At 39.4% G+C, this 26,724-nt stretch overlaps 2 protein-coding genes across 4 annotated transcripts in view; one reads left to right on the forward strand and one right to left on the reverse strand.

Moving 5' to 3' along the window:
- Window positions 1–765: 765 nt before the first annotated feature.
- On the reverse strand, window positions 766–3,823 carry TXNDC17 (thioredoxin domain containing 17). The gene is made up of 4 exons (XM_024206937.2): window positions 3,616–3,823; window positions 2,344–2,425; window positions 1,626–1,701; window positions 766–1,088 (listed from the first exon to the last, which is right to left on the reverse strand). Exons 1-4 carry the CDS (start codon window positions 3,755–3,757, stop codon window positions 1,020–1,022), a joined length of 369 nt encoding a protein of 122 aa, XP_024062705.2. The 5' UTR covers window positions 3,758–3,823; the 3' UTR covers window positions 766–1,019.
- A 107-nt stretch (window positions 3,824–3,930) lies between these two features.
- KIAA0753 (KIAA0753 ortholog) overlaps window positions 3,931–26,724 on the forward strand; it is a 32,894-nt gene continuing 10,100 nt past the window's right edge. The window contains exons 1-16 of one of the 3 annotated variants that reach the window (XM_026656497.1): window positions 3,931–4,017; window positions 5,434–5,562; window positions 5,665–5,813; window positions 6,439–7,036; window positions 7,926–8,032; window positions 8,323–8,385; window positions 10,245–10,460; window positions 12,696–12,906; window positions 14,276–14,505; window positions 16,292–16,461; window positions 19,273–19,389; window positions 23,522–23,611; window positions 23,772–23,859; window positions 24,290–24,373; window positions 25,292–25,462; window positions 26,516–26,597. In XM_026656497.1, the coding sequence (XP_026512282.1) occupies window positions 5,724–5,813; window positions 6,439–7,036; window positions 7,926–8,032; window positions 8,323–8,385; window positions 10,245–10,460; window positions 12,696–12,906; window positions 14,276–14,505; window positions 16,292–16,461; window positions 19,273–19,389; window positions 23,522–23,611; window positions 23,772–23,859; window positions 24,290–24,373; window positions 25,292–25,462; window positions 26,516–26,597 (2,317 nt within the window). In that variant the 5' untranslated portion in view covers window positions 3,931–4,017; window positions 5,434–5,562; window positions 5,665–5,723. Of the gene's footprint in view, window positions 4,018–5,298; window positions 5,563–5,664; window positions 5,814–6,438; window positions 7,037–7,925; window positions 8,033–8,322; window positions 8,386–10,244; window positions 10,461–12,695; window positions 12,907–14,275; window positions 14,506–16,291; window positions 16,462–19,272; window positions 19,390–23,521; window positions 23,612–23,771; window positions 23,860–24,289; window positions 24,374–25,291; window positions 25,463–26,515; window positions 26,598–26,724 lie in introns of those variants that run through there. The other 2 variants (XM_029912511.1, XM_026656498.2) reach the window with 2 other exon arrangements.

Consider the following 26,724-nt stretch of genomic DNA (forward strand, 5'->3'; position numbering starts at 1 on the left):
TAAAATTTGAAGAATTTTAAAATATTGCATTAGCTTTTTTTGGCACAGAATTTCCCCACGCATAATGTTTAGAGCAGAAGTTTAGTCAAAATTTACTTATTTTAATATTGAATCTGTACCTAAATGAAACAGCTATGGCTAAACTGAGTAAAATCTACTAAAGAGTGAAATTAGAAATAAGACTAGAAGGGATTTATATTGTACCCCTTGCGCATAAGTCATAAATGGACAGTGGTGGTTCTTCCACTTTTAATTAAAATCTCCAGGTGAGGTAGGTGTTAAGAAGCAGGACAGTTGAGGGAGACTGGTAAAGGGGGGGTCATTCGAGCTAGAGTAAAAAGACTTTACAAAGGCTGCGTTTGCACTATTTCCCCATGAATAGCCCACTATACATTCTGACTACATTCCTTTATAGAGAATCAAAAGAGGACGTTGTAATTGGGTATATAAGGTAAGTAGTAAAGTAGAATATTACCTATTGGGGTTAAAAAAAAAACATTCTGCCCTTATTCCTACTTTCTAAGGAAAGAGGCATTTTTACTCCACAGTAGTGGGTAGTGTTGAGCTACAGCTATGGACCTTTATTTCTACAGGGTAGTTAAATATTTAAGTTAAGTAAGCAAGTATTTTCTTGCAAGTAGCCTTCAATAAGTTAGATAGCCTTGCCCATCCAATGATTAAGAAACAGGCAGACTCAAACACTTCACTTCCTCTATTGATCAATATAGAGAATGTTCAACCTGTTGAAAAGATTGCTAAACACAATTTGTTGCAAGTAGGAGTTTAATTCAGCACAAGGGTCAGTTACAGTTTTCTAGTGTTGCAAGATCCTTTCCCATGCTCTGTACCAGCAGTTTCATGGCATTTATTTTGATCACTCAGCCAATGCTCTTGACAGTTTAAAATCTGAATGGAGATAAGGCAATACATGATGGCTCCTTTAAATGAAAATGACCAGCAGCCTGAAGCTATGGGTATCTACTTTCTAGATAAATGATTGACTAAAGAGGAGAGAAAACTTAATCTTCAGTAAACAACATGTGCACAAGCTCTCTGTTAAGACATTCTTCTTCTACCAACTTCTGAGGCTGAAAGGAAAAAAAAAAAGTGGTTTCAAGAAAAGAGTTCAGTGTCAAGTCTTTTTACAGAGTTCCTTGCTCAGCATAATGGTATTGAACTCTAACTAGAGAGAGAGCCAACTTATTAGTCTCTATTTTGTAAGTTTTTCTAGCTGTCCTATACAAGTGAAATAGGTGTTTGAAACTGCTGCAGAAATTTATGATGTCCAGTTCAGAAGATTAATTTATTCTACCTCCCTCCACATCCCCCAGCTTTCTTGCTCACCTTTTCCCAAATAGTAGTAAAACAGCATAAAGTACAAAGGTTAAGAATGCCAAATACTATGCTTTTGTGGTCTCATTCCATTTTCAACACACAGCCTCCAATGGTTTGTGTCTTTAGAGTTTCCACAATGGAATTGCCAGGCTATTGTAGGTCAGGAATAAATTTTCCTGAATCCTTCAGCAGAGTAGTGGAGTGCAGGGCACCTGGTTAACTCTGCCAGGCTCAAGCTTGTTTTTCCATCTCACTTCAGTGTACACAAATTCAAATAATAAAATACTTACTGTCCCATATTTAAGTAGCGTTGGCACTGCAGTTAATTTCAGATTCTTTCTGAACTCATTGTTGGGGTCTTTCCAGCTGTTTTGAAAGAGTTGGTTAGTTAAGTTTATGCAAAAGTTCTACATTCTGTTTGGAGGGTAAGAACTTTTACTATTTCTTGCATAATCAGTATTATTGAAAGCTCAAGGGAAATCTGATTCTGTATTCTTAATGCATACAGCTACCACCAAAATAAGTAGAAATATAAATTGCAAGGAATTCTGGATCGAATCAGTATTAACTGCTGCAGCATTAGCAGTGAGGTATTCTGCAACTTTCAGATGGCTAATTCTCTGCATTCTAAATACCACTTGAAGTCCAAACTTTGGATTTAAAGTATTTTGTTTAACAAGCACAAAATGGCTGCACTTAGATTAGGAGGCTTAAATGTTCAGTTCAACTGTTATATTACTTTGATGAGGGATGATCCTAGGCATAAAGGTAACAAGTTTTTACAAGTCCTCTGGATGAGGATAAGGGTAATTAGACTTAGAGACTAGGTTAGACATTTGAGATGGATATGGTTTCCCACTGTCTGGATCAGCTCACTGAGAACAGTTTGAACATATGATTTCAGATTTGTTTTATGGAACAGTATGTGTATATATATTAGAACTAAAGAATTATTTACACAAAAATAGCACAAGAAGCCATTAAAATATTAACTTTTTTAGCACTTACTAGGCTCGGTCTCCTACTTGGCAGTAGATGAATACAGCTCCATCAGGCAGGCTATTTAATTCACTCCTCACAACTGGTTCAGCTAAAGAGTACAGAATTTTCTAGTTAAATTTACATAACAGTATTAATATTTTACAGTTGTGGCATCTTATGCTGTCACCTGTGCTGCTCACGCTTCCAGATTTTCCTGCTCATTTGTCTGCTTCATTCACTAGTCACCATGTTTTCCTCTACTCAGCCTCCTGTGTATGGTACAACTTACTTGAACTCACTCAGCACCTATTTAAGTTGCTTCTGAAGTCCTGCTTGTTTTTCCCAAGTCTTTGTCTCCTTGTCTGTATGTCCTGGGATTATAAACGCCTCCAAGCAGCAACATACTTAGCTTAGCTCAGTGAGTACTACCATACATACATCAAGCGTACACGATGCTGAAGAATTCATAGGGATGTATGAGTCCATAACTGCCATCACGCCAGGTCGGTTTTCTACTGCTAAGGAATCCTATGTGAAGTCACTATTTTGCAATGCCTTGGTATATTAGGGATAAATTAACTGCTCATAAACCAGCATCTGGCCAAGTTCAACTGCCAGGGTAGGCAGCTTAAGTAGCCCACACTACATGGCAAGTTTGCTAACTAAATTCCTTTCACGGGTATGTAATCTAAGGAGCAGAGTTTCATCATTCAAGAAGGAGATTTGACAAGGGGATGTGTAATACTGGTGGCAGTAATAACTTGTGGTTGGGGACCACAGTTGGATCACTGATTGGAGGTAGGCACAGGAGAGAGAGAGCAGCAGTGTCTGGTATAGACTACATAAACAGAAGTGGGCAAGGACCCGTTGTGTCTCGAATGAGTGAGCTCTGCCCGAGAATCTCTCCCCCTCACCCCAAGGTTGTGGGCAACAGCTACAGATCGCCTTCAGAGACCACATCGAGTAAGAAACAGAAAAAGGGGGTCAGCTACTCCCAGGCACAGAGTTATTCTAGACAGCTGCCAGATACCCCGGGGGGGGGGGGGGGGGGGGGTTGGGGGGGGGGGGGGGGCGGGCCCGGGGGGGGGGGGGGGGGGAGTGGGGCAGAGGCAAGAGAAGGCTCGGCCCAGGGAAGGAGCTAGCGGGGGTGGGGCAGCAGAGAAGGGAGCCTCAGGGAGAAGAGCCCGGAAGGGGGGAGGCTGGAGCACACGGCTCGGGAGGAACCGGGTCGGTATAGAGGAGGGAGCAGGAGCCCAGCCCAGGCCCTACGAAGGGGGGAGGGTTCCCCTCCGGACTCACCAGTGACGCAGTCCGGGCACCAGCTCCGGCCCTGGGCATCCTTGTCCCCGGAGAACAAGGCGAAGACGGGCCGGCCGCGGCTCTGCTGGGCCGCCTGCACGAACTCGCTATAGCCCCGCGCCGCCTTCTCCTCCCAGCCCATGGCCCCGCTGCAGCCCCAACGTGCCACTGCTGCTCGCTTCCGGGGCGGCAGCGCACCTGCGCACTAAGCACCACCTCCCGGGGCGGGGCTTGAAGCGGGACAGACCTACCTACGGCGGCCGTGAAAGGACACGTGCGGTTAGGATTGGCCACCCCGGGCACCCTTATCTTTCCCTCCGTTCCCGGCAGCCCCCGCGATAGCGGCGGCGGTTGTCATGGGGCGAGTTTGAACCGCAGCGCTTCACCAAGTCCCCCGCTGCGGTGGGTATCCCCCCACCCCCCCCGTGGGAAGCCGGGGTCCAGGATATCCCGGGCCATCACGCGCCTGGGCTCCGAGCGGGGCGGCAGGGAGCCCCGGGGCCGCCTCGTTGGCCAACGCCCCGGGACCTCCGCTCCCCCCTTTCCTTTCAGAGCGGCGGGTCCCTGGGCCCTGCCTCGCCCCTGCCTCCCGCAGCACCCGGGCCCCGTGTCCTCGCCTTTGCTCTGGGCCAGGGCTCCTGCCCCCCTCAGCCCCCCACGCGCCTACGCTCTCATCCCCTTCGCACGGCTGCTCCCCCACTGCAGGGACAGCCCCCGGAGCCGCCCGGCCGCCCCGAGACTGCGCCCTGCAGCCCCAGTGGGTCCCGCGCCTTCCATAGCTGAGGTGCGGCCCCTATAGCCGGGACGCTTCCTAGCACCTGTGGGTCTTCCGCAGTTGTTAGTGGGAGGGGGGCTTGGCAAATCCTAAGTGGGAGGGTCTCCAAGGGTAATGGGTGATGCGAAAGGACGCCGCGTTGGGAGTGGGTGGAAGGAGGCAGAGAACAATCAGGAGAAACTCGAATAGAAAATAGGGACTAGGAAGGGTTGAAATTTAGGAGCTATGGGGCTGGACTAGATGACCTCTCCAGATTCCTTCCAGCCCAGGGTTGCTGTGAAATGGAGCAGGGTGGAATTGTACAGGGCTTTGAAACAGAGAAGGAGGGAAATTGAAGTTGATTCAGAAGTGGGGTCTTTATCTTTACGTAATTTGGTTATAAATGGTAGTAAAGGTAGAGTGGAATTAACTGTTACAGGCAAGAGAGAAATATTTGTTTTCACATGATATATGGAGGAGTATTAAGATTCAGGTGAGCAGAGTAACCCTGGCAGGAGCTGCAGAGGAACTGGCACTTGCTCCAACAGTGGGGAGCATGGTTGGAAGAAATAGAGAAGAGGTAATGTCCAGAGGAGCTGGGGAGCAGAGTAAGGGAGTCTGTGATTTAGGCTGGAGAGAAAGAAACAAACTCATTATACCTGATCTTGAAATTGTTTGAATTTAGGGGACCCTCCGGAGCCCTCAGCTCCAGCTGGAAGTAGTTGCTGGTGAGTTTATATATATCAGGGCTTCATGATCCATTATTTTTATTTTATTTCCCTTTTCACTGAAGGAAATGTAAGATATCCAGATGTGTGCTCTCCATTGGTCTACCTGCTTCTGACAACAATATATTCTGTACATTATGCCATCTCTCTCTTATGGTTAAAAATTTGGGGCAAGTTTGAGAAAACAAATAGTTTTTTTCCACCCACCTCTTTTCCGTAGACCACAGTTTCCTTGTTCTAGTAATAACAGCTGCAAAAGTTTTTCCTTAATCCTGTATTCTCCTTATGGCTGCTAGTGTGAGCGTTCCTTTCACAGTCTGTAATGTTGCTTTACAGCCGGCTGCTTGGGAGTGTGAAAGAAGAATGTAAGCTGTATCTAGTACATCAGAAAATGTGAATATATCCCCCACTTTGCTTCTAGCCTGTACCACTACAAAAAGCATGTTCTCAAAATTACTTCCACAAGTGAGTGTTTTGCCTGTTAAGCTATTACATTGTCAGGCCTTGTCTTATTTTTAAACACAAAACCCCACACCCAAACATCTTGTCTACTTGTTATAATTTTAGCAGAGGCCAGTTTACAGGTGACTGTGGATTTTTAGTATCCTTATATTCTATTCAATGTGATGGGACCAAGCAAACCAGCCACATTCTATGATCCATTTGCATCCAGTATCCAAGCAGAAAAGAATGAAGCGAGGACTCTCCAGACACAGGTATTATTTGACTTCTGCAGTGATGACTTCTCTGGGTTGGGTTTGTCATCCTGTTTTATAATATGATAAGCTTAACCTACTTCCTGACGCCAGTTCTGTGCACAGCTGTAGTGTCAAGTTTGCCTGCCTACTTTCATGTGTCACCAGCATCCATTGGCATGATATTTACCCTTCTTTTGTAAAGTGCTTTGAAATCTACAGCTGAAAATGAATAAATGTAAATATCTGTCTTCACCCCTTCCTTCTCACTTGTAAGTAGCGCCTGTGATTATTTTGCTTTTATAATGTTTTAAATATTTATTATGACAGTGTCCTGTGCCAAAGCTCTTTGGGCTAGATTTTTAAAAGTTTCTTTTGATTTCAGTTGGAACTAGGCACCTAAATGCTTTTGAAAACCTCACTAGGCATCTAGCTGCATCTTTAGGTGTCTAGCAACCTTTAAATATCTGGCCCTTTGTTTGAGTGGGAAGGATGCTTTAGGACTAAAGTAGCTATTATCTGCGTGGTGATATGATAAATTGTAATGTGAAGGGAGTTACATTTGTCCTTATTATTTTATGTTCGAGGTGCATCATCTGTGAAATATACTCCATAATGTGGATTTTTTGTTTAATCTGTGGAACAGCTCCAGTTTAATAGGAACGTTCCTGCAGCTCCAGAGAACTTAGCTGTCAGATTCTCCAGCCCTTGTCCAATTATAATAGAAAAGCTGAAGCCACCTGATGGTCAGAGAGATCTAGGTGGTGGTGATGACACCAATTTAAGAAGTCCTGTCACATTTTCAGTCATATCTGAAGAGAAACTAAAATTGGCCATCCAGTTAGCCAAAAGGGATGTAAAACGAAGACACCTGGAAGAACAAGTGAAAGAAGCTGAAAATAAATCAGTGTTCCCCCAGACATCTGAGCAGTGTAACTGTGAAGTATCTGAAAATCCTGCAGAGAGGAGTACATCAAAGTCTCGGACATGCTTGAAATATCATCAGCAACTTGGTCAACCTTCCAAAATGGAGATTACCAACTCTGGTGCAAAAGTGTATCTCTACACTCCAAATCAGGGCAAGTTAAAGCCACCTGTTTCAGATTCTCCGCCCACCCATGATCCGGGACCAGGGCCCAAGCCAAGACTGAAAAAAATTGAAGATAAAAGTACACAGGAAGTCAGACGACTGCAAAAAGAACTGAGATGTTGCATCCAGAAAATTGAAGAACTGGCTAAAAAAGGTGAAAGACACAACAATTATTTTTTATAGAGAGTTACTATAGCTTGTTTCTCTGTTCTTCTCCCATTTTTATGCTTTGACTTGAATCTGTGTTTATTTCTGTGTGTGTGTGTGTGCGTGCGTGCGCGCATGCGTGTATTTTGTTAAAGTTGTTTTTTGTTTTTTTTTTTTTGTTTTTGTTTTTTTGTTTTTAAGACAAAATTAAATGGATGATCCATTCAGGGTATTAGTAAGGTGGTATGGAGCATTTTACCTATATAACATGGCTTCAAATCCAAGCCATTTTCATAGTAAATAAAACACTGTTGCCATTTAATGGCTTGTGTGAAACGCATTGGTGATGCTCTTAGACCTGTTCCTATTGGATAGATCTTCAGATTACAAAAACCACATCACAGCTAGAATCATTGTTAGCAGTTACAGGAAAGAGACCAATGGTTGTCAGAACTCTTGCTTGTTAGAAGTGACTCATTTACATCAAGGTTGAGACACATGGGAGGTGGAGTGGTAAATTTTTTTTAGTTTTGACGTTATATTGACTCGTTTTGTAATCTTTAGCAAGAGGTTTAGAGAGCTATAACTTTCTGTACATTCCTGCCACAACTTTGTGATTTGATTTGGGAGATTATAATAGGGGCTGGCAAGATTTACCTGGATAAGAATATGTAAAAACATCCTCAAATGATACAGAATGTGTAGATAAAATAGTTTCTCTGTATTAGTTCAAGATAATGCCTTGTCAAAGTAAAGGTGCACTGTGAATTGGTCCTGCATGAAGGAAGCTCCCTTGCTAGGTAATCACGCATTTAGCTTAAATCAGGGTTTCATCAGATTAACTGGATTGTCAAGACCTATAACTCTCTGCATTTTGCAAAAATAACACTTTTCAGAGAGATGTGAAGAAATCTTGGATCCTGATGAAGAGCGACGAGTTCGCATTAGGAGGCAGGAGCAAGCTGCGCGGTCTGCTCGGATGCTGTATGTCCTCCAGCAACAGGTAGGAACAGATCATTTTTTAAAAGGATGTATATAAAAAAATATGGTGTATTCTGTATGCAATAGAACTGGCCTGAAACAAAAGCCTTTGAACTTCAGGGAAGTTCTAATTTGGATCCGAATTTCATGGCTGGGCCTTACCATTATAATGGGATGAACCAAAATGCCATCAAAACACCTCTGAATTGGAAAGTTGGGATCTGGACCTAGACTTTACAACACAGGCTTGTCTTTAATCTATACACACACACAGCTGGTTCTGAGTGTGATTTTTGTTTTCTGAATAAACAGGTAAAAGAAATTCAGGAAGACTTGGAGAAGCTGAGTCCTCATAAAATCAAACACACGAAGAAGGTAAGATGTATTGAACTTGGATTGAATCTTTCTGAAAACAAGTGTTTGGGATCTTGAATGATCTTTTGGTTAGTTCAGTTTCTAGGAATCCGTTCCAAAGGCTCCTTAAGTACAACATTATTGGAGAAGTATTCTGAGACTCTAAATGTTCCCATCAACCTTCTGTCTTGGATTTATAACTATAACTCAGCTGCTTTAGTTCAGGCTAGCATAATATTTAGTATATTGACTGTATAACGTCGATTAATAAAAAACTAAAGGCGGATGATGTAATTAATGCAAGTCAACCTGGGTTTTTGGAAAATAGGTCCTGTCAAACTAACTTGATATCTTTTTTTTTTTTTTAATGAGTTTACAAGCTTGGTTGATAAAGGTAATAGTGTTGGCATAATATACTTAGACTTCTGGAAGGTGTTTGACTTGTTGCCACAGGACATTTTAATTTAAAAAACTAGAATGATATAAAATTAACATAGGGGTATGCAGAGTTGTTTTAGCCATGTTGGTTCCAGGATATTAGAGAGACAAGGTGGGTGAGGTAATCTCTTTTATTGGAACTCTGTGTAAGCTTGAAAGCTTGTCTCTTTCACCAACAGAAGATGGTCCAATAAAAGATATTATCTCACCCATCTTGTCTGTCTAATAAAATTAACATGGCAGACATTAAATGAATTAAAAACTGGCTGACAGATCTAAAAATGTAACTGTAAACCAGGAATCATTCTTGAATGGATGTTTCCAGTAGGGTCCTGCAGGGATCAGTTCTTGGCCCTATGCTATTAATATTCTTATCAATGACCTAGAAGAAAATATAAAATAATCACTGATCAAGATACAAAAAATTAGGGGCTGATTAATAATAATGAGGACAGGCCACTGATTCACAGCAATCTGGATTGTTTGGTAAATGGGCAGCAAACAAACAATATGCATTTTAATACAGCTAACTGTAAATGTATACATCTATGAACAAAGAATATAGGCCAAACTTACAGGATGGGGGACTTTATCCTGGGAAGCAGTGATTCTGGAAAAGATTTGCGTGTCTCAGTGTTTAATCAGCTGAACATGAGCTCCCAGTGTGATATTGTGGCCAAAAGAGCTAATGTGATCCTAGGATGCATAATCAGAGGAACCTGGAGTTGGAGTAGAGAGGTTATTTTACTTTACATTTAGCCCTGGCGGGACTGCTGCTGGAATACTGTGTCCAGTTTTGGTGCCCACAATTCAAGAGAGTTCAGAGAAGAGCCATAAGAATGATTAAAGGATTAGAAAACATGCCTTTACAGTGATAGACTCAAGGAGCACAATCTATTTAGTTTAACAAAGAGAAGGTTAAGGGCTGACTTGATTACAGTGTATCAGTATATGCACGGGGAACAAATATTTAATAATGGGCTCTTCAATATAGCAGAGAAATTCAACGGCTGAAAGTTGAAAATTCAGGCTGGAAATAAGACATACATTTTTAATGGTGGGAGTTATTAATCATGGGGACAGTTAGCAAGGATAATGGTGGAGTCTCTGTCACTGACAATTTTTAAATCAAAATTGATTGTTTTTCTAAAAGATCTGCTTTAGGAGTTACTTTGGGGAAGTTCTATGGCGTGTGTTATACAGGAGGTCAGACTAGATGATCACAGTGGTCCCTTCTGGCCTTAGAATCTATGCATCTTTTCTGCACTGCTTAAGCAGCTGCCAAATTTCATCACAAGGGTGGATACGTCTCCATCACAATTAACTGAAAGCAAAATATAGTTACTTAAATGATCAGTGAAATTCTTCTAACGATTCTCTGAATAACGTCACTTGAAACGTGCTGGATATTTAATCACCCATGTCTTTCCTTTGTGCCACAGTCTCGAGCCATGTCCAGAGTGGCAGCTGCCCACAGAGGAGCCATTCGTGCCTTGCAGGTGTTTGCCACTCAATTTACTGATCAATCAGAGCAGCAGGTTCCTGCCCATTACAAGGAGTTGGGCAATCTCATTCGACAACTCTCTCTATGTTCTGCCAAATTAGAAATGGATTCTTCTGTTCCTGACATCATCATAGACATTCTGCTACAAATTGAGGTGTGGAAAGTGCTTAATTTTTCTTCAGAGCCGATGTAGAAGAGACTGGATGAAATATTTAAGTTCTGGGTGCAAACTATATCACACATGGGCGGGATAAAATATTACCAGTAAAAATATGGCTTAATAAGTGCATGTTCCAGTTGCCAGGGTTTGTGGCTATATGGCTTTCAGATGCTGCTGTAATGGTTGTAGTACAAGAACCTAGCTAGGAGATAAAGATATAGCTGCAAAATTTACTTCATCACTATGTTCCATAACCACTTTGGTTGGAGATATTTCTGCCATGTATATGATTATCAAGTAGAAGCTCACCTGGGAGTGTGTATGGTGGGAAAAGAGCAGCTCTAAATGTTTTAAATACTTAGTTTCTGGTTTGTATCAACAGGAATAAATCTCAAAATCAGCCTTACTGTTGTAACCTTTAACCCCAAGTGATTTTTTTTAAACTGATCAAGATTCTGTGGGCCACATAAAAAAGTGGATTATTTGTTGTTGCTTATTTTAGGTGTGGAACTGACACTGCAGCCATGAGAGATTTTTAGAAAATACCTTAACCACCTTTAAGTATTATTATGATTACAATGTCTGTAATTTTATTTAAAGTGCTATAAACTGCCTACAGAAAGCAATGATGATCGTTGTTGCTTGGGGTAGGGAAAAAATGGTAGGCTACTTATGACATCATGCTGGAAAAAGTCTTTCTTCTTTCCCTCTGGCAGGAAGGTGAAGGCTTTTAATCTGTTGCCCACAGGTCCACTTTTTAAGAGCGATTTTTAAATCAACTAACCTATAGGGAGATTATTTGTTAGGTAGATTCTAGATGAATATCAAATTGTCTATGTGAAGGGCCAATTTCAGGCCCTAAGTGCTTTTAGCAAGGAGATATATATCAAGTCTGGTTCTGGCAAGAATAATCTATACCAGAAGTGTAGTGGCCTGGTTATGGGGAATGTCTGTTAAAACCATATCTCCTGATGCCAAGCCTCGCTCTGGAATGCCCCTATGTGCCTTCAGCACAGAAGACTTCTGAAGCATGAGTTGCAGGTTCTGAGAAAACCAAGAATAAGGCACAAAAGTTTTATCCTGTGGTTTTTCTCACAATCATAGATATTTGTTTTTTGCCCGTGTTCAATTTGAGGCCAGAGAAGTCTCATTGATATTACCATTTCAGTACTTCATACGGATGAGTTACGCCAGCAAGGGATATGTTGAGCTAGGAATATACTATTTATCAAATACTCTATCTGAGTACTTGCATGGCTCCATCACCGTAGTATCTGAGCACCAGTACTATGTGTCTGTAAATGTCACAAATACTTAACGTGTTGGAGGCTACCTTGTTTATTGACCAAATAAGAAGGATTTTATAATGTTAGAACATTTTTGGAATGATTTCTGGACACTCAAAATAAGAACTGATGATGCCCACCAAAATGGTCAGAGCTGTTTGTTAGGAGGTAAACAAGAAAACCACCTGACCTGTCAGAAGCTTCTCAGAGCCCTTCTCAGGTTTAAAGACCCCACTTGGTTAATTTAGCTTCTGAAGGTGATTGAGGCACAGTGTGAAAATGCACTTCAATAAAATAATGAATTCAGTGTTAGTGAAAGGTGCTGGCTTGACCTCCCTGGGGACTTTGTTCTCTTTTCTTTAGCAACAAAATGGGTACAGCATGGCAGCAGAAGTACAAGCTTCCCTGTACTATTTTCCCAAATGGCCCTAGAAAGTCTATTTGTAGTAGCGAGAGTAATTCAGTCTCCATGCCCCATTCAGTACTTGCCAACAAAGGTGTCAGTTAATGCCAATTGAGGTGGTGTGTTTTTGTGACATGAACTGGTGTCCATGTGGACTGACTATCAAACATTGAGTAGTTGTTTTAGGATTATATATCTGGGCACATTTTATAACAGCAGTTTTTAGGACTTGTCTGCTTTTTAAAATCTGATAAAATACTTTTCTTTTCACAATGGAGCTCTAATATCTGTTTGTGCAAACTAGTTTATATTCTTTAAGTGTTTATTACATTTAAATGCTCTATTACTTTAGTCAATAAAAATGATGTAAATGATACAGGCATTTTCATGTACGATTATTACATTAATTATAATTCCAAAGCTTTTTGAGTGATAATTTAAAAAAAATCAGTACCCTTGAGCTTTGCATCTCATCAGTCTGCCAACATTAACAAACCAAGTTTAATGAGAGTTTAACTTAAATGAAAAAAATTGTGGCAGGATTTGGATTCTCTGCTGGAGAAGAAACGATCACCCAAAAAAGTGAAGAAATGTCTCTCGGCATCTCAGGGTAAATCTCCAGTGAGCAGCGAGATGTTTCCAGCCAGAGAGCAGATTGCATCTCCAAAAAAAGAGAAGAAACCACCCATCTCAAAGGAGCGACTTGGACAAGAACAGAAAAAACCCTCAGTAGCTAGGAAACTCCTGACTGGTATGTGCTCTGAATACTTAATTAAAAGGATTTCATTGGTTAATTTATAAGCCGCCTAGTGATCAGCAATGACATGTATAATACATTTTTTGTCTGAGGAGCAGAATGGCCCATTCATGGTACAAGAGTGTCTTCTTGCTCATGGTGTGCTTGCCAGAACCCTGCAGCTTTGGTACACAATTCCTTCAATGCTTCACATGAAATGACAACTTGTTGCCATAAGAGGGTTCTCCAGCTTCATGTACCAACTTAAACCTCATTATTTAACTTATTTTAAAAATATCTTTGCCATACTGTTTTTAACTTTTTTATTTTTGCTTTGGAGCACAGTTGGATTTTCTTCTAAAGAGACCCTCAAATGTCTATATTGCAGTATATATCCGAGGTGATTCTCTACTAGTTGATTCTAATGATGTATATAAAATACATCTAACTATCTACATAGCTATTTATGAAATACATTCTAGTGGAATATAAGATTACCCACTGTTGGGGAATCTGCACCATAGATGCAGCAATGTCTGTACACAGTTGGATTGAATGAAAGGTGGTGTCAAAGCTTTAGCTCAGAATTTCCTTGGTTTTGTGTAGGCTTTTGAGAGCGAGACAAAAAACCCAAGAACCTCTCTCTTAATTATAGGCTGTTTTCCCCTCGCACAGTAACTTTATGCTTTTCCTTCCTCCTAGTTTCAAGGCGTAGAGAAGAAACATTAGCTTATGGGTAGAACAGGGGACTGGCAAGCTGGAGTTCTGAGTTTTATTTCTGTCTTTGCCGCTGGTTTACTGTGTGACCTTGGGCTAATCATTTAACCTCTCTGTATACAGGCTTCATAACACTTTCCTTCTCTATTGTGAGGTTTAATTAAAGCAGTTTGATACATCCTGAAAGCAGTCCAAACTATAACATTAGTATAATTATATGTAGTGTCTTCCTCAAAGGGTTGTTTCTTAGAGTAGCATATTCTAACTTCCTTTCCTTTCTTACTGAGAGTATAATCTGTGCGATGATCCTGTTTTTCATGAATTTAAAGAGAGCGCATGTCCCTAGTTATCTACTGAATTTCATGTCTCCTGCTGCTAGTAGTGTTTGTTGTCTCTTTCTTGTCCTCAAGTGGCCTTGAATACCAAGAATCTTTCAAGCATATAAACTGCTTACTAGAGCAGAGAACCAGCTTGTGTATTATTTGGCAAAGGAAATGTTTGGAGTTTACCAGCGTGGTGGTGGTTGTTTATTTGTAGTGCAGTAGTGCTTAGGAGTCACAGTCATGGACCGGGACTCCATTGTGCTAGTCTCTGTACAAAGACAGAACTGAAAGTCCCTGCTCCAAAGAGCTTCCAATCTAAGGTTTATTTTTAATTATTTATGTAGATGAAGATCAACAGGTTGCAAATATTCCATTGGCACAGAAGCTAAGCAGTCATGCTGATTTATCAGATCAAGAATTCCAGCAAGAGCATGACCCACACACCTCAGACAGATATGCAGTTTTAAAAACAAGTCAGGATGCATTGATGAGAGCTGGAGCTGTGAAAAAAGCCCCTGTGCTTGAAAGTGGACCTTTGAAGAAGAAAGGTGTATTATTACCTGCCAAACAACAGGTACAAATGTGACACTTAAAATAATGTACCCTTTCCTCTTCTCTTAAGGGAGCTTTAAGTTAATATAAGGTACTGTTAAAGGGACACCATCAACATGAAACCAAGTAACTTTAACCGTTAAAAGCGGTTTCAGACTCTACATCTGCCTCTGAATGTCCCTATCAGATTTTGTGTCTTTATAACCACATGTTCCTGTTTTTAAAAATAGTTTTTTCTGTCCTCTGTTGCATTGTGAAAGCCCCATGGATTTAGAAAAAGCTAACTGACTACCAGAAATGTGAAACTGACTATCTACAAAGTATTATCAAATGCTTTTAGTAAATGCATTGGGAAAAACAGAGAATTCTGTTTCATGTTGGCAATAGTAATAGGTATACATTTTCATACAGAAGTATGGTTGTCTTTTTTTCAGTCAGTGGTGTCCCGTTAGCATCCTTAATAAATGTAGTTGATATGGAGTGATGGAGGAAAGGGAAGGGCTTTAACATTGCCTTTGAGGTAGGTACATTCAATTAAAGCCAACTGCTTTCAGCTGCACTAGTGTAAAGTTCCATTCATTTCAGAGGGAATGGAGAACACTTGGCACATTTCAGGAGGAAGCCGGTTGGAGTCCCTGGGAGGCTTTCTGTTGATTTCTGTGTCCATTGGATCAGGTCCTAAATGCTCTACCCTCACTCCAAACACTGAAAAAATGACCCGATTACTCCACTGGACCTGGATGGCCATTCCTGAGTCTGAGTGTTCTGCATTTCCTTGCTGCTTGGTTATTTCTGCTCTTGTGATCACTTAAAAAAACATATCACTAAAAAAGCAGCATTACCACCAGTTGGAAATAAATTGCATAACTGGAAATAACATATAACAATTCTGCAGAAAATTAGTGTGCAAGTAAGTGTTTGTATGGTATTTGATTTGTACTGCTGTTTTTCAACTTGGACTTAAAGTTGAAATATTTCATCCCATGACATTAATGATGTATTTATTAAAATAATTATTTGTAATTATATAACCACTTGTGTTTTAGTAAATGCCATTTGCAACCAGCAGATGGCCTCCTTGGTGCAAGAAAACTCATTCATTCTTTTTGCATGTTACTGACATTTCCTTCTTTAAAAACATTCTAAAATGCCCCAAAATTGAAAATAGATATTTTTGGATGCATTTATGGATGGATTTTTTTTCTCACTCACCTCAGCCTGAAAAATCAGGAGATTTGGTGTAATTATATATATTTGTTCTTACTATATTAATATCAGTGCGGCCTGTGAGCAGCTAGGTTAAGCATTTTAATAATTCATAACATGGTGACTCAGTCCATGTGTTTCAACCAGACGTCAGGATAGTTCATACCTGTGAGTGAAAAATAGCTTTCAGAATTGACCACTGTAGAACAATTGTCTAGTTTCTTAGCCTAGTAAATATAAACTTAGCAGTGTTTTAGTTATGCCACTCCCTTCTGCAGAAGTCCTAATAAATCTCTAAATAGCTCTGCTCATGAGCAGGCCCAGTACTACAAATATCCCATATGTAAAAAGCCCTTACTCATGTGAATACTGCCACTGAAAACAATTGGATTGTTTGCATGAGTAAGGGATGCAGGATTGGGCCCACACTCTATTTGGGTGCATTCATATTCTCATTAAAGTCAGTATTAAAACCTCCATTGACTTCAGCTCTGCAGAATCAGTCCCTTAGACCTGACCCTAAGAGAGAAATTCTGATGCACAGTGCAGAATATGTATTTTTAAAAGTCTGAACATCTTTTGAATGTTAATATGTCTTAAAGGGAATCCGTAAGCTTCCAAGATCGAGACCTGTGCAGCCTCAGGCAAAGCATGCCCGGTTTCAAGAGACCACTGTAGCTTTCAGGCTAAAAGAGAGCAAACCACTTGTTAAGGAGAGTAGAATACCTTGGGTACCTCCAAATCCTACATCCCCACCTGCTTCACCTAAACGGTACGTTAACATTCAAGTGGGACAGGCATTTTATATTTGTAATGTACAACTATATTTGTAATGACAACTAAATATTGACAAATTTTATAAGTGTTTGTATACAGATACTAGAAGTCTAAATACTAAAATTGCTGAATTTCAGTGCCTGGTATTAAATGAGGATATTGATATAATAGGCATCACAGAAACTTGCTGGAACAATGATAATCAATGGGACACAGAAATAGCAGGGTACTAAATATATAGGAATGACAGATTAAGTTGTGCTGGTGGGGGAATGGCACTAAATGTGAAAGAAAGCATAGAGTCAAATATAGTAAAAATCTTAAAATGAATCAAACTGTACCATAGAATCTCTATGGATAGAAATTTCATGCTTGAACAATAAGAATATAGCAGTGGGAATATACTTTCAACTACCTGACCGGGATGGTGATTGTGAAATACTCAGGGAGATTAGAGGGGCTACAAAAACAGAAAACCAGTAATAATGGGTTATTTCAGATATCCCTATATGGGATGGCATGCAGAGTTGGAAATTTCTAGACACCATTTAATGGCTGCGTCTTGGAGCAGCTAGTTTTGGAATCTACAAGGGGAGAGTCAATTCTGGATTTAATCCTAAATGGAGCACAGTGTCTGGTCCAAGAGGTGAATATAACTGGACTGCTCAGTAATAATGACCATAATGTAATTAAATATAACATCCTTGTGGGGCGGATATGTCCAAGAAACCTACCATAGTAGCATTTAACTTCAAAAAGGGGAACTACACAAAAATGAGGAAGCTAGTTAAATGGAAATTAAAAAGAACAGTCATGAATGAAATGCCTGCAAGCTTCATGGAAACTATTTAAAAAAACCATAATAGAGGCTCAAACTAATAGTATATCCCAAATAAAACAAAAACAGTAAGCGATCCAAAAAAATGCCCCCCACGGCTAAACAATAAAGTAAAAGAGGCAGTTAGAGGCAAAAAGACATCCTTTACAATTTGGAAGTCAAATCTTCGTGAAGAAAATAGCAAGGAGCATAAACTGCCAAGTGAAGTGTAAAAATTTAATTAGGAAGGCCAAAAAAGAATTTGAAGAGCAACTAGCCAAAGGCACAAAAACTAACAGTAAATATTTAAGTACATCAGAAGCAGGAAGCCTATCAAGCAGTCAGTGGGGCCACTGGATGACTGAGCTGCTAAAAAAACACACAAGACAAGACCGTTGCGAAGAAGCTAAATGAATTCTTGGTATTAGTCTTCACCCCAGAGGATCTGAGGGAGATCTCTACACCTGAGCCGTTCTTTTTAGGTGACAGATCTAAGGAACAGTCCCAGATTGAGATGTCAGTAGAGGAGGTTTTGGAATAAATTGATTAATTAAACAGTAATAAGACACCAGGACCAGATGATATTCTCCCAAGAGTTCTGAAGGAACTCTGATATGAAATTGTAGAACTATTAACAGTGGTATATAACCTATCACTGAAATCAGCCTTTCTATCAGAGGACTGGAGGATAGCTAATGTAATGACAATTTTTTAAAAAAAGCTCCAAAGGCCATACTTGCAATTGTAGATCGGTAAATCTAACTTCAGTACCAGGCAGATTGATTGAAACTATGGTAAAGATCTGAATGATCAGATACAGAGATGAACACAATGTGTTTCGGGGGGGGGGGGGGGGAGGGAGAAGAGTCAAAACAGCTTTTGTAAAGGGAAATCATGCCTCCCCAATCTACTAGAATTTTCTGAAGGGGGTCAAGGAACATGTGGACAAGGGTGATCCAGTGGATATAGTGTACTTGGACTTTCATAAAGCTTTTGACAAGGTTCCTCATCAAAGAGTCGTAAGCAAACTAAGCAGTCACAGTCATGGGATAAGAGGGAAGGTCCTCTCATGGATCAATAATTGAATACAAGATAGGAAACAACCTGTGACTGCCAGAAGCAGGGACTGAACAACAAGGAATGGATCACTCGAAATAGCCCTGTTCTGTTCATTCCCTCTGAAGCATCTGGCCCCAGCCACTGTTGGAAGACAGGATACTGGGCCAGATGGATCATTGGTTTGACCCAATATGGCCATTCTCATGTTCTTACACATTACAGATTAACAAGCAATGTTTGTTGACAGGGTCCAGGAATAAATGCTTGAATAATTGATTTGGTATAGAAAACTTTTTTTTTAAATGCATGTTTTAAATAGTCATCATATTTTTAATTGATATAAATTATTTGAAGTTTAATTTAGAATTTGATAGAATGAATATGAGATAAGCTTTTGAAAAGTAGATCCTAACATGGCAGGGCAAGTTCTGTTACAACTTAAATGTGAGTCTTTGAATTTTTCTCTTTTCCACTATTTAAAAAATGTTAGCTAGACTTCTGTGAACAAGTGATAGCTACAACACATTAAAGTAACTAGGACCCTGATCCTGCAGTGGGTTCCATGTGGGCGTAACTCTGCTTCTGCATGGTGCCCATTGCAGGCCCTATGTTGAGAAAAGGGAAGAAATTCAAGGCTAATGTTACCAGACTTCTCAGGTTAATGTCCATTTTTTTTTAACTCGGGTCCCGGTCCTGCAAACACTTTCACACATGCTTAAGTTTGAGAGCATGCCTCCACCCCTTCACTTCAGTGGGGTTACTGATGTGAGTAAACTGAAATGTGTGCAAGTTCTTGCAGGACTGAGGCCTAACTGAGTCAGTTTTTGGTATAATAATTTTGCCTGCTATAAACAGAACTCTTTTTCATTAGGAAAGTGGGAATGGGATCTCAGTAATATATATATTATATATAATTTTCCTCATTCACAGTGCTCCTTGGGGATACATGAATGCTAGTCCCAAAGCTTCCAGCAGAGAACAGTCAGCTTTGCAGAAAGAGGGAACCGAAGAAGAAAGATTAGGAGCCATTGAAAAAGAAGCTCTCAGGTTGACCTTGCATATCCTTTATCCAGAAACGCAAACGATAATATATTATTTTTCTGAATATATCTTTTCTTTTCACTTTGTGAAATTAATTACATTTTGAGGGTAAAACAGTTAACGCTTTTTAGTCAGGCAAAAACTGAATTAAGGCCACTTCTTCATACAAAGGGCTAAACCACGACACTCTTTTAAACCGTCCTATGGGAACCATGGAGTCATCTTCTTGTGAGGGAATAGGAGGAGTCTCTCCACTCTCTTTCTCCCGCCACCCCAGGAAGGAATCAAGTTAGGCTTGCAGCTCACTCCCTTCCTGCCTGATTGGAGGTAAAGGGCCTTAGGGCTGGTCTACACTGCCGCGCTAGTTCGGCGGCCGGGGATCGAAGTTCCGAGTTCGATTTATCGCGTCTGGTCTGGACGCGATAAATCGAACCAGGAAGTGATCCCCGTCGACTGCGGTACTCCAGCTCAACGAGAGGAGTACCGCGGAGTCGACGGGGAGCCTGCCTGCCGCGTGTGGACCGCGTCTGAACTGCGGTAAGTTCGAAGTAAGGTATGTCGAATTCAGCTACGTTATTCACGTAGCTGAATTTGCGTACCTTACTTCGACTTGGGGGGTAAGTGTAGACCAAGCCTTAGACTCTCATTCGCTCTCCTTTGAGCCCCTCCCAGCTGTCAGGAGATTCTTCATTTTTCTCCTCTTCTCCCACAGGGTGGAGGGAACCTGGTAATTTCTACACAGCACCTCCAGTAGTGGCCCCACTCTGAGGACTGCTCCACAATTGGCACTAGGCTCACTTTCCCTGAGTACAGGGATACAGAGATAGGCAATGTTGTGTTAGATGGACTATATGGGCCAAAAATGTCAACATAACTCAGTCATTGTTCAACATTAAACCGTGTTAAATAAGGTCCAGAGTTTGGCGAACAGAGACCTCAGCCTGCTTAGTACCATGGCATAAACGCCATTAATCATCCTTTTAACCTTTTATTAAATATAAAGAAAAGAAGGAAAAATAGTTAAAGCATATGAAATGTAAAATAGTAAGTAAGGTTTTCACTTTAACAGCATCTCTTGTTCCCTTTCCTTAGCTGGAGAGATTTTAAAAGAAAGAGCCCTCTTGTTTGACAGTCTCTTTGATGATGTCAAAGATGGTAATAACTATACTTTTGGGGAAAACCGAAGACGCTAATTGAGATGGGCTGGAGCTGTTGTCATTGCTGCTGTTAAAGTCTGATCAAACACAGTTGGTGTTTGGGATTCTGCTGGAGCTAGCAGAGGTGGAGATGTCATCTGGATCCCTCTCTGGTCCTGTCTGATCAGGACATCACTTGGGATTAGGACAAAGAGGGTCTGGTGATCCAGGAGATGGTGGGGTGGCAGCCATAATGGTGAAGCTTGCTCCAGCAGCCTCAATCTGTTCTTCCATCTTTTCCCCAAAAAGGGAGTGGTGCATTGAATAGCTTGTCCACTCATTATTTCATTGGCCAATTAGGCCTAATATTTGACACACCAATATTGATTCATTAATTTCCGGATCCAGATTTTCTTGTTTACCAAGCATGATCTTAACACAGTCCTTGAGTTACCTCAGTACGCCTTCTTGTTTGGACTGATTCCGTTTTTCTGCCTCTTTTGTACCTTTTCCCATCAACATTTGTTATAGATTATTGTGACATCTTATGAACTTTCACATAATTTTTACAGTTGAGCTCACAATTAGAGTAAATTTGTAGGCCTAGTTATCAGAACATAACGCTCTTTATGAAACAATTTGATCTAGGATTGGATGCTTGTTCATAAAATCAGTTACAAAGTTTAAGGATATAGAAAAAAAGAAAAGAAAAAGGTGCTTGGTTATAATTTAAGGTTTGCAAATTCCTTATCCCAAAATTGAGATTTGCAAATCTTACTTGATCAGATATTACAAAAGTTACAATTAAACCTTTCAGATATTAACATAGCTTAAGAATTTACAACTCACTTCATTTGTAGCTAAAAGAAAACTTCAAATGCAGCAGTTTTATGTTGTTTCTAAGATGTTTAGAAACAACCCATTTCTTATCTCTTCTTTGGCTGTGGGCCCAGAATGGATAAGCATGGCAAAACTCACCCCCTCTTTTGCCACTTACACAATTAAAGCTGTTCATTTACACAAACCATGAAAATTTTATGCACTAGTGGTTAAGCTTACTTACTCCGGGGGAAAAACTTTAGCCCTGATGGCATTCTTACCCAGGTGCGTTGCCTTCTTTAAAAAGAAGCAACAAAGTTATGTTGTTTTGGAGCCACTTTTGCATTCCTGAGACGTTTGCAACACGCAAAGGCGTTAAATTCACAGGCATTTTTAGTCTGACAGAAGTTGCCCACCTGTTTTACTATTGATATTTGTGAGGACAACATTGGCATTATGGCAACTTAACCCATTCTGGGAGTCTAACGTGCAACACTAGCACAGTGCTGTCTTAAATGCAGAGAACAACAACAAAAATCATTGACATCAAAAACAAAACCACCAGAAAACTGCAAAAACAACAAAGGAAAAACACTTTATAAACAAAACAACGGGGAAAAACATTGCAAAAACATAAAACAACAACAAAAATCACAAAGTTTGGTGTTGCAGCAGCCCTTGGTTCTGTTTGGTTTGAAATTAAATTCATAGTCAATGCAGTAGCAGCCCTGAATTAAGCTAGCATTTTGTGAACAAGAGGGTTATCCAAGATGTTATTTCATATAGCAACTTAACCTTCAACAATTTAAAACACTTAATTTTACCTCTTTTTTTGCTTTTTCTTAAAAATACCTTTTCATTAAATCAGCAAAATTATTACCAATCACACAAACTGCAAACCTCAAAATAAAAGAATAAAAAGAAACCGAAAGCATTTGTTAAAAAGATGATTAAACAATAACTTAAAAATACAGAGATTAATTGTTTTAAAGCTAAAATATTAATAGTTTGCTTTTCATGCTTACCTCAACAAGCTCAACACATTTAAGAGTTTAAAAAAAAAAAACTTTTATTTTAAACAAATTTTGAAATCGTTTGTTTGCCAAGATGCAAGTTTCAGAGCATGTATTAACCCTTTAGGCTCCACATTGCAGTGCCAAAAATGTTGTATTAGATGGAATATATGGGCCAAAAGTGTTTTTTAAATAAAACCCAGTCACAGTCCAACATTAAACAGTGTTAAACAAGGTTTGGGGTTTGGCATACAGAGACCGCAGCTTGCTTAGTACCATGGTGCAAACACCATTAAACATCCTTTAAACTTTAAATAAGCATGGAAGAAATCCAGACTGGGTTTTGCAATTAACATACCAACTAGGTTAAAGTAATCTTGAATATGTGAATTTAGCCCACCACAATAAGGAAATTAAGGTCAAGATTTTCAAATATGCCTAATGATTTTTTTGGTTGCCCAATCTGAGACACCTTAAAGGATTTTCAAGGGGCAGGTATTCAGCACTTTCTGACATTGTCAACTTTGGCTCTCAACAGTTGAGGCCCCCAAAATCACTTGTCCCTTTTGAAAATCTTGGCCTAAGGATTAAAATTTCTAATCTGTTCTTAGCATACCTAGTTGGTGCAAGGTGTGTCAGAATCTTCTGTACCATGTCTACTATAATATTTAATGAAAAGAGTGTGTTAGGAAAGCTGAGGAATTATAGGGACAAAAGAAGGCCCGTCATTATGTATTTGAAAGTAATAATACCTATCACTGTCATGCCATCTCTGGAACTTATTGTTCCACAAATATTAATTGATTAAGGCTCTTAACACTGCTGTGAGGTACGTAAATGTTATTATCCATCTTTTAGGGTGGACCAAAGCCACAACAGAGGTCATACGCTGTCAATGTTAGAGCAGGGTTTAGAATCCAGGTTTCTCAACTTCCACATCTGTGCTGTGTCCACTAGACAACTCTGCCTCTGAAACAAAGTTTCACTTAAAGATGTTCTGGGAGACAGAACAAAGATTTTCCTTGCCTTAAACTTAACATATTTAACTTCTCATTGTTGATTCTTTGTGGAGATTTTCATTTATCTTGAATTTACATCATTTCATTAGATAGTCTATGCAAACATGCATTTTATTTTCTTAACTTCTGTCTTGCTGTTTTATTTCTGAAGACTAGCTTGGCTTGATGCAGAAACTTCAAGAAGAACGAAGGAACTAACGGAATTTAGTAGAGAAGAAATGGAGAAAATACAAAAATTGAGGTAATTATCCAGTTTAAAGGTGTCATGCAAGAAGCAAATTTGGTAGCAGATCTCTCGTGTGGCCCTGTTTTCTTAAAGTGGGTTTATGTTCTTTTGTCACATCAGATTTTCACTAAAATGCATCATCACTTTTTTTTGTTTTTGTTTTTTGTTTAAATAGGTTAGAAGGTGCTTCTCCTACACAGCTGGCAGACAAGGTGGAGAAAGCAGTTCGGGAGCGTTTGGAACCTCTCTTGGATAAAGCACAGGTAGTGCAATCAAAGCTTATGCTGACATTTTGAAGAGTCTCTTAGATTTAGAAAACATTTGTTATGGGGAAAGCAAATGGCAGGTCGCCTTAATTTGATTAGCGAAAAACATGTGCAAAATTTTTCACCCAGTCCAAACAGTTTTAGACATTCATTTGCAGAATATTTTTCTTCTCAGTGTGGTCCTTGACTATTGGAATATATTTGCCATATCTGCAGTAAATTAATGTTTTTCCTGTTATCTTGTGGCCAAGCAGATAAACGGGAACATGGTTTTGAATAACTATGAGCATTCCATGTTAAATATTACTGGTTTTGATCAGAGTATATTAGGAATTCATGTTATAGCTTTCCTTAATAACATAATTAATTTGTGCTAATACAATATAAAAAGTATTTTATAAACATTAACATATTTCTGTTTCATTAGAAAGTCAATCTTTCTTTGGAAACAAACACTCGTTTGAAGGGTTCTTCGTTTATAAACAAACTATCATCCCAGGCTGCTGAAAAAGTATGTTCTGTTTGGATATAATGGAGTAAAGCTGTTCAAAATGCATGATGATGTTTTCTCTTGTACATGACATGAAAAGGATAGGACATTAGATTTGATTTCCTAAACTGTAGCTTATGCCAATAGAAACTAAATAGAATGACCTCTTTAATTAGGATGTTGATTATACAAACGTTTTTTCCGTTGACGAGCTATCATGTTTTAAATATACAAAGTATGAATTCATTAAACATGGAGAAAATGGATATTAAGTGTTTTTTTAAAAAGCAAAATCATTTTCAGAAAATTTAGTATATAAGACTATTATAGACATCCTTTCTATGTATAGTATCTGATCCAAAATATTTCACACTCTAAGGAAACATTAGAAAAAGTAATTGAGCTATAGAAGGGTATAGCTAGGAAAATAGCCCTGTTAGAGCAAAGTTATCCAGCTAAATGGTCACGCTAAGAAGACATAATTGAGATTTACTTTGGCTCTGATCCTACAAACACACACGAGTAAAGCTAAGCATGTCTGTAAGTGTTTGCATGATTGTGTTTTAGTTCTAGTTCTGTGGATTCCTACGGGATCCCTGAATTTGGGGAGTGAGTGGATCAACTGTCCTAAATTTGAGGGCCTGATCCTTCAGCATGCTGAGCTCCCTCAATTGGCTTGGGTGATACATTTTTATAGTGTCCTGTACATGCTGAATTAATTTTACTAGCTCGGCTTACTGTCTGTGTGAAAGAAAAGTATTAAGAATGTAATTAGATTTGCATTAAAGGAAGCAGTTGAAAGAAATGACAGCTCATTTATCAAAGCTAATAACTGCTTTTAGAAATTTGAATTATAGACATACATTTGAACTGGCTTCCTCTGTGTATGTGTATATAAATAAAAATAAATGTTTGTTTTTGGGGTTTTTGTATCTATAGGCTGCATCCAATGCAGATATGCTGAGTGAGAAGTTATTGGATGATCTTTTGGAAGATACAGCTCAGGAACTCTGGAATATGGAGCAACACAAGAAGATGCAAGCTGAGGCTGTAGCCATGCATGACAGTCCTAGTCTGGAAACAATGCTGCAAAGAATGGAAGAAATCGAAGTAAGCAGATGTCTAAGTGCTAGTTGTTTGCAACATTGTCACCTTGTGCATCTGTCCATACCTTACAACCTGAGCCAGTACATTCTTTTTTTTTTTTAAGCAAGGTCTTACTGGGTCAGAACTTGGACGAAAGGTCTTGAAGGAGTGTCTACATGTAACAGAAAGTAGAACTGTTGATTCTATATGTGACGCTTTCCCTCTGAGTCCGTACTGGACCAGTGATCAAGGAATAAGAGTAAGGATAGTCCAGTGATTAAGGGGCTAACTTTGGAGTTGGAAGACATGGGTTTCCTGCTCCATCACACTTTGTGTGTTTCTGTGTCTCAGTTCCTCATCTGCCCAATGACAGTAATTGTGAGGTCTCAGATACTACAGATATAGGGGCTATCTAACTACATAAGCGAGAGAAAGTCCAAGAATGGTGCTAGTGCTGCTCCCTGAGGTGTCTCCTTTAGAATGAGATGAGTTATTGAAGTCAATGGAACTACTCTGAGTAACTGCTCACCAATGAGAGTAAGGGGTTTACAAGATGTTCCATAGTGTGTAAGCTAAACTGCTGTATCTCCAAGTTATGGTCAATTTCACATAGCAAGAAAGTAGAAATGAGACTGGAACCAGAAGCTACTCAAAGCAATTGAAGATGAATATCTGTAAAAATAGCTACATTAAAAGTACAGCTACATTACAAGTAAAGGTAAGGGGACTTACAGACTGGCCATAGGCCCTGATCCTGCAAATACTTATGCACTTGGTAAAATTTATTGCTGTGAGTAGTCCCATTGATTTCAGTGGTATTAAATGTTTGTACATCCTATGGCTCAAATCCTACAATCTGCAATCAATCGACTTACAGTGCTGTACTTCAATCAAGATATTTCCACGAAGATGATTTTTTCTGTCTCTATTATATTTAAGAAGGGTATAGGGGGGTGGGGGGAGATTTATAACATGATCAAAATGGGTCATTGTTTGCTTTTCCATCAAGTTATCACTAGTACAGTTGAACTGATTAAATATCTGTTGATTGATTAATTTTGTACATTTTAAAAAAAGAGATACCAAGATGCGGTTCGCAGGAGATTTAATCAGATTGTCTATGCTGATTCGGAGTTCTGGGCACAGGAAGAGAAAAGGAGTAAGTGTTGGCTTTTTTTTTTTTTTTTTTAATACTATTTTTTTTTTTTTTTTTTTTTTTTTTTATTTTTTAATAAAATAAAAAAAAAAGGTTTTTTTTTTTTTTTTTTTTTTTTTTTTTTTAATAC

Source organism: Terrapene carolina, unplaced genomic scaffold (genome assembly GCF_002925995.2).
Source record: "Terrapene carolina triunguis isolate 2854851 unplaced genomic scaffold, T_m_triunguis-2.0 Scaffold231, whole genome shotgun sequence".
Taxonomy (NCBI): Eukaryota; Metazoa; Chordata; order Testudines; family Emydidae; genus Terrapene; species Terrapene triunguis.

Coding starts and splice junctions, on each gene's coding strand:
- TXNDC17 (XM_024206937.2), bottom strand. CDS start 3,757: ATGGGCTGGGAGGAGAAGGCGGCGCGGGGCTATAGCGAGTTCGTGCAG. Junction 2,426..3,615: donor GTGCCCGGACTGCGTCACTG/GTGAGTCCGGAG, acceptor TGTACTCTTTAG/CTGAACCAGTTGTGAGGAGT. Junction 1,702..2,343: donor CAAGTAGGAGACCGAGCCTA/GTAAGTGCTAAA, acceptor CTTTCAAAACAG/CTGGAAAGACCCCAACAATG.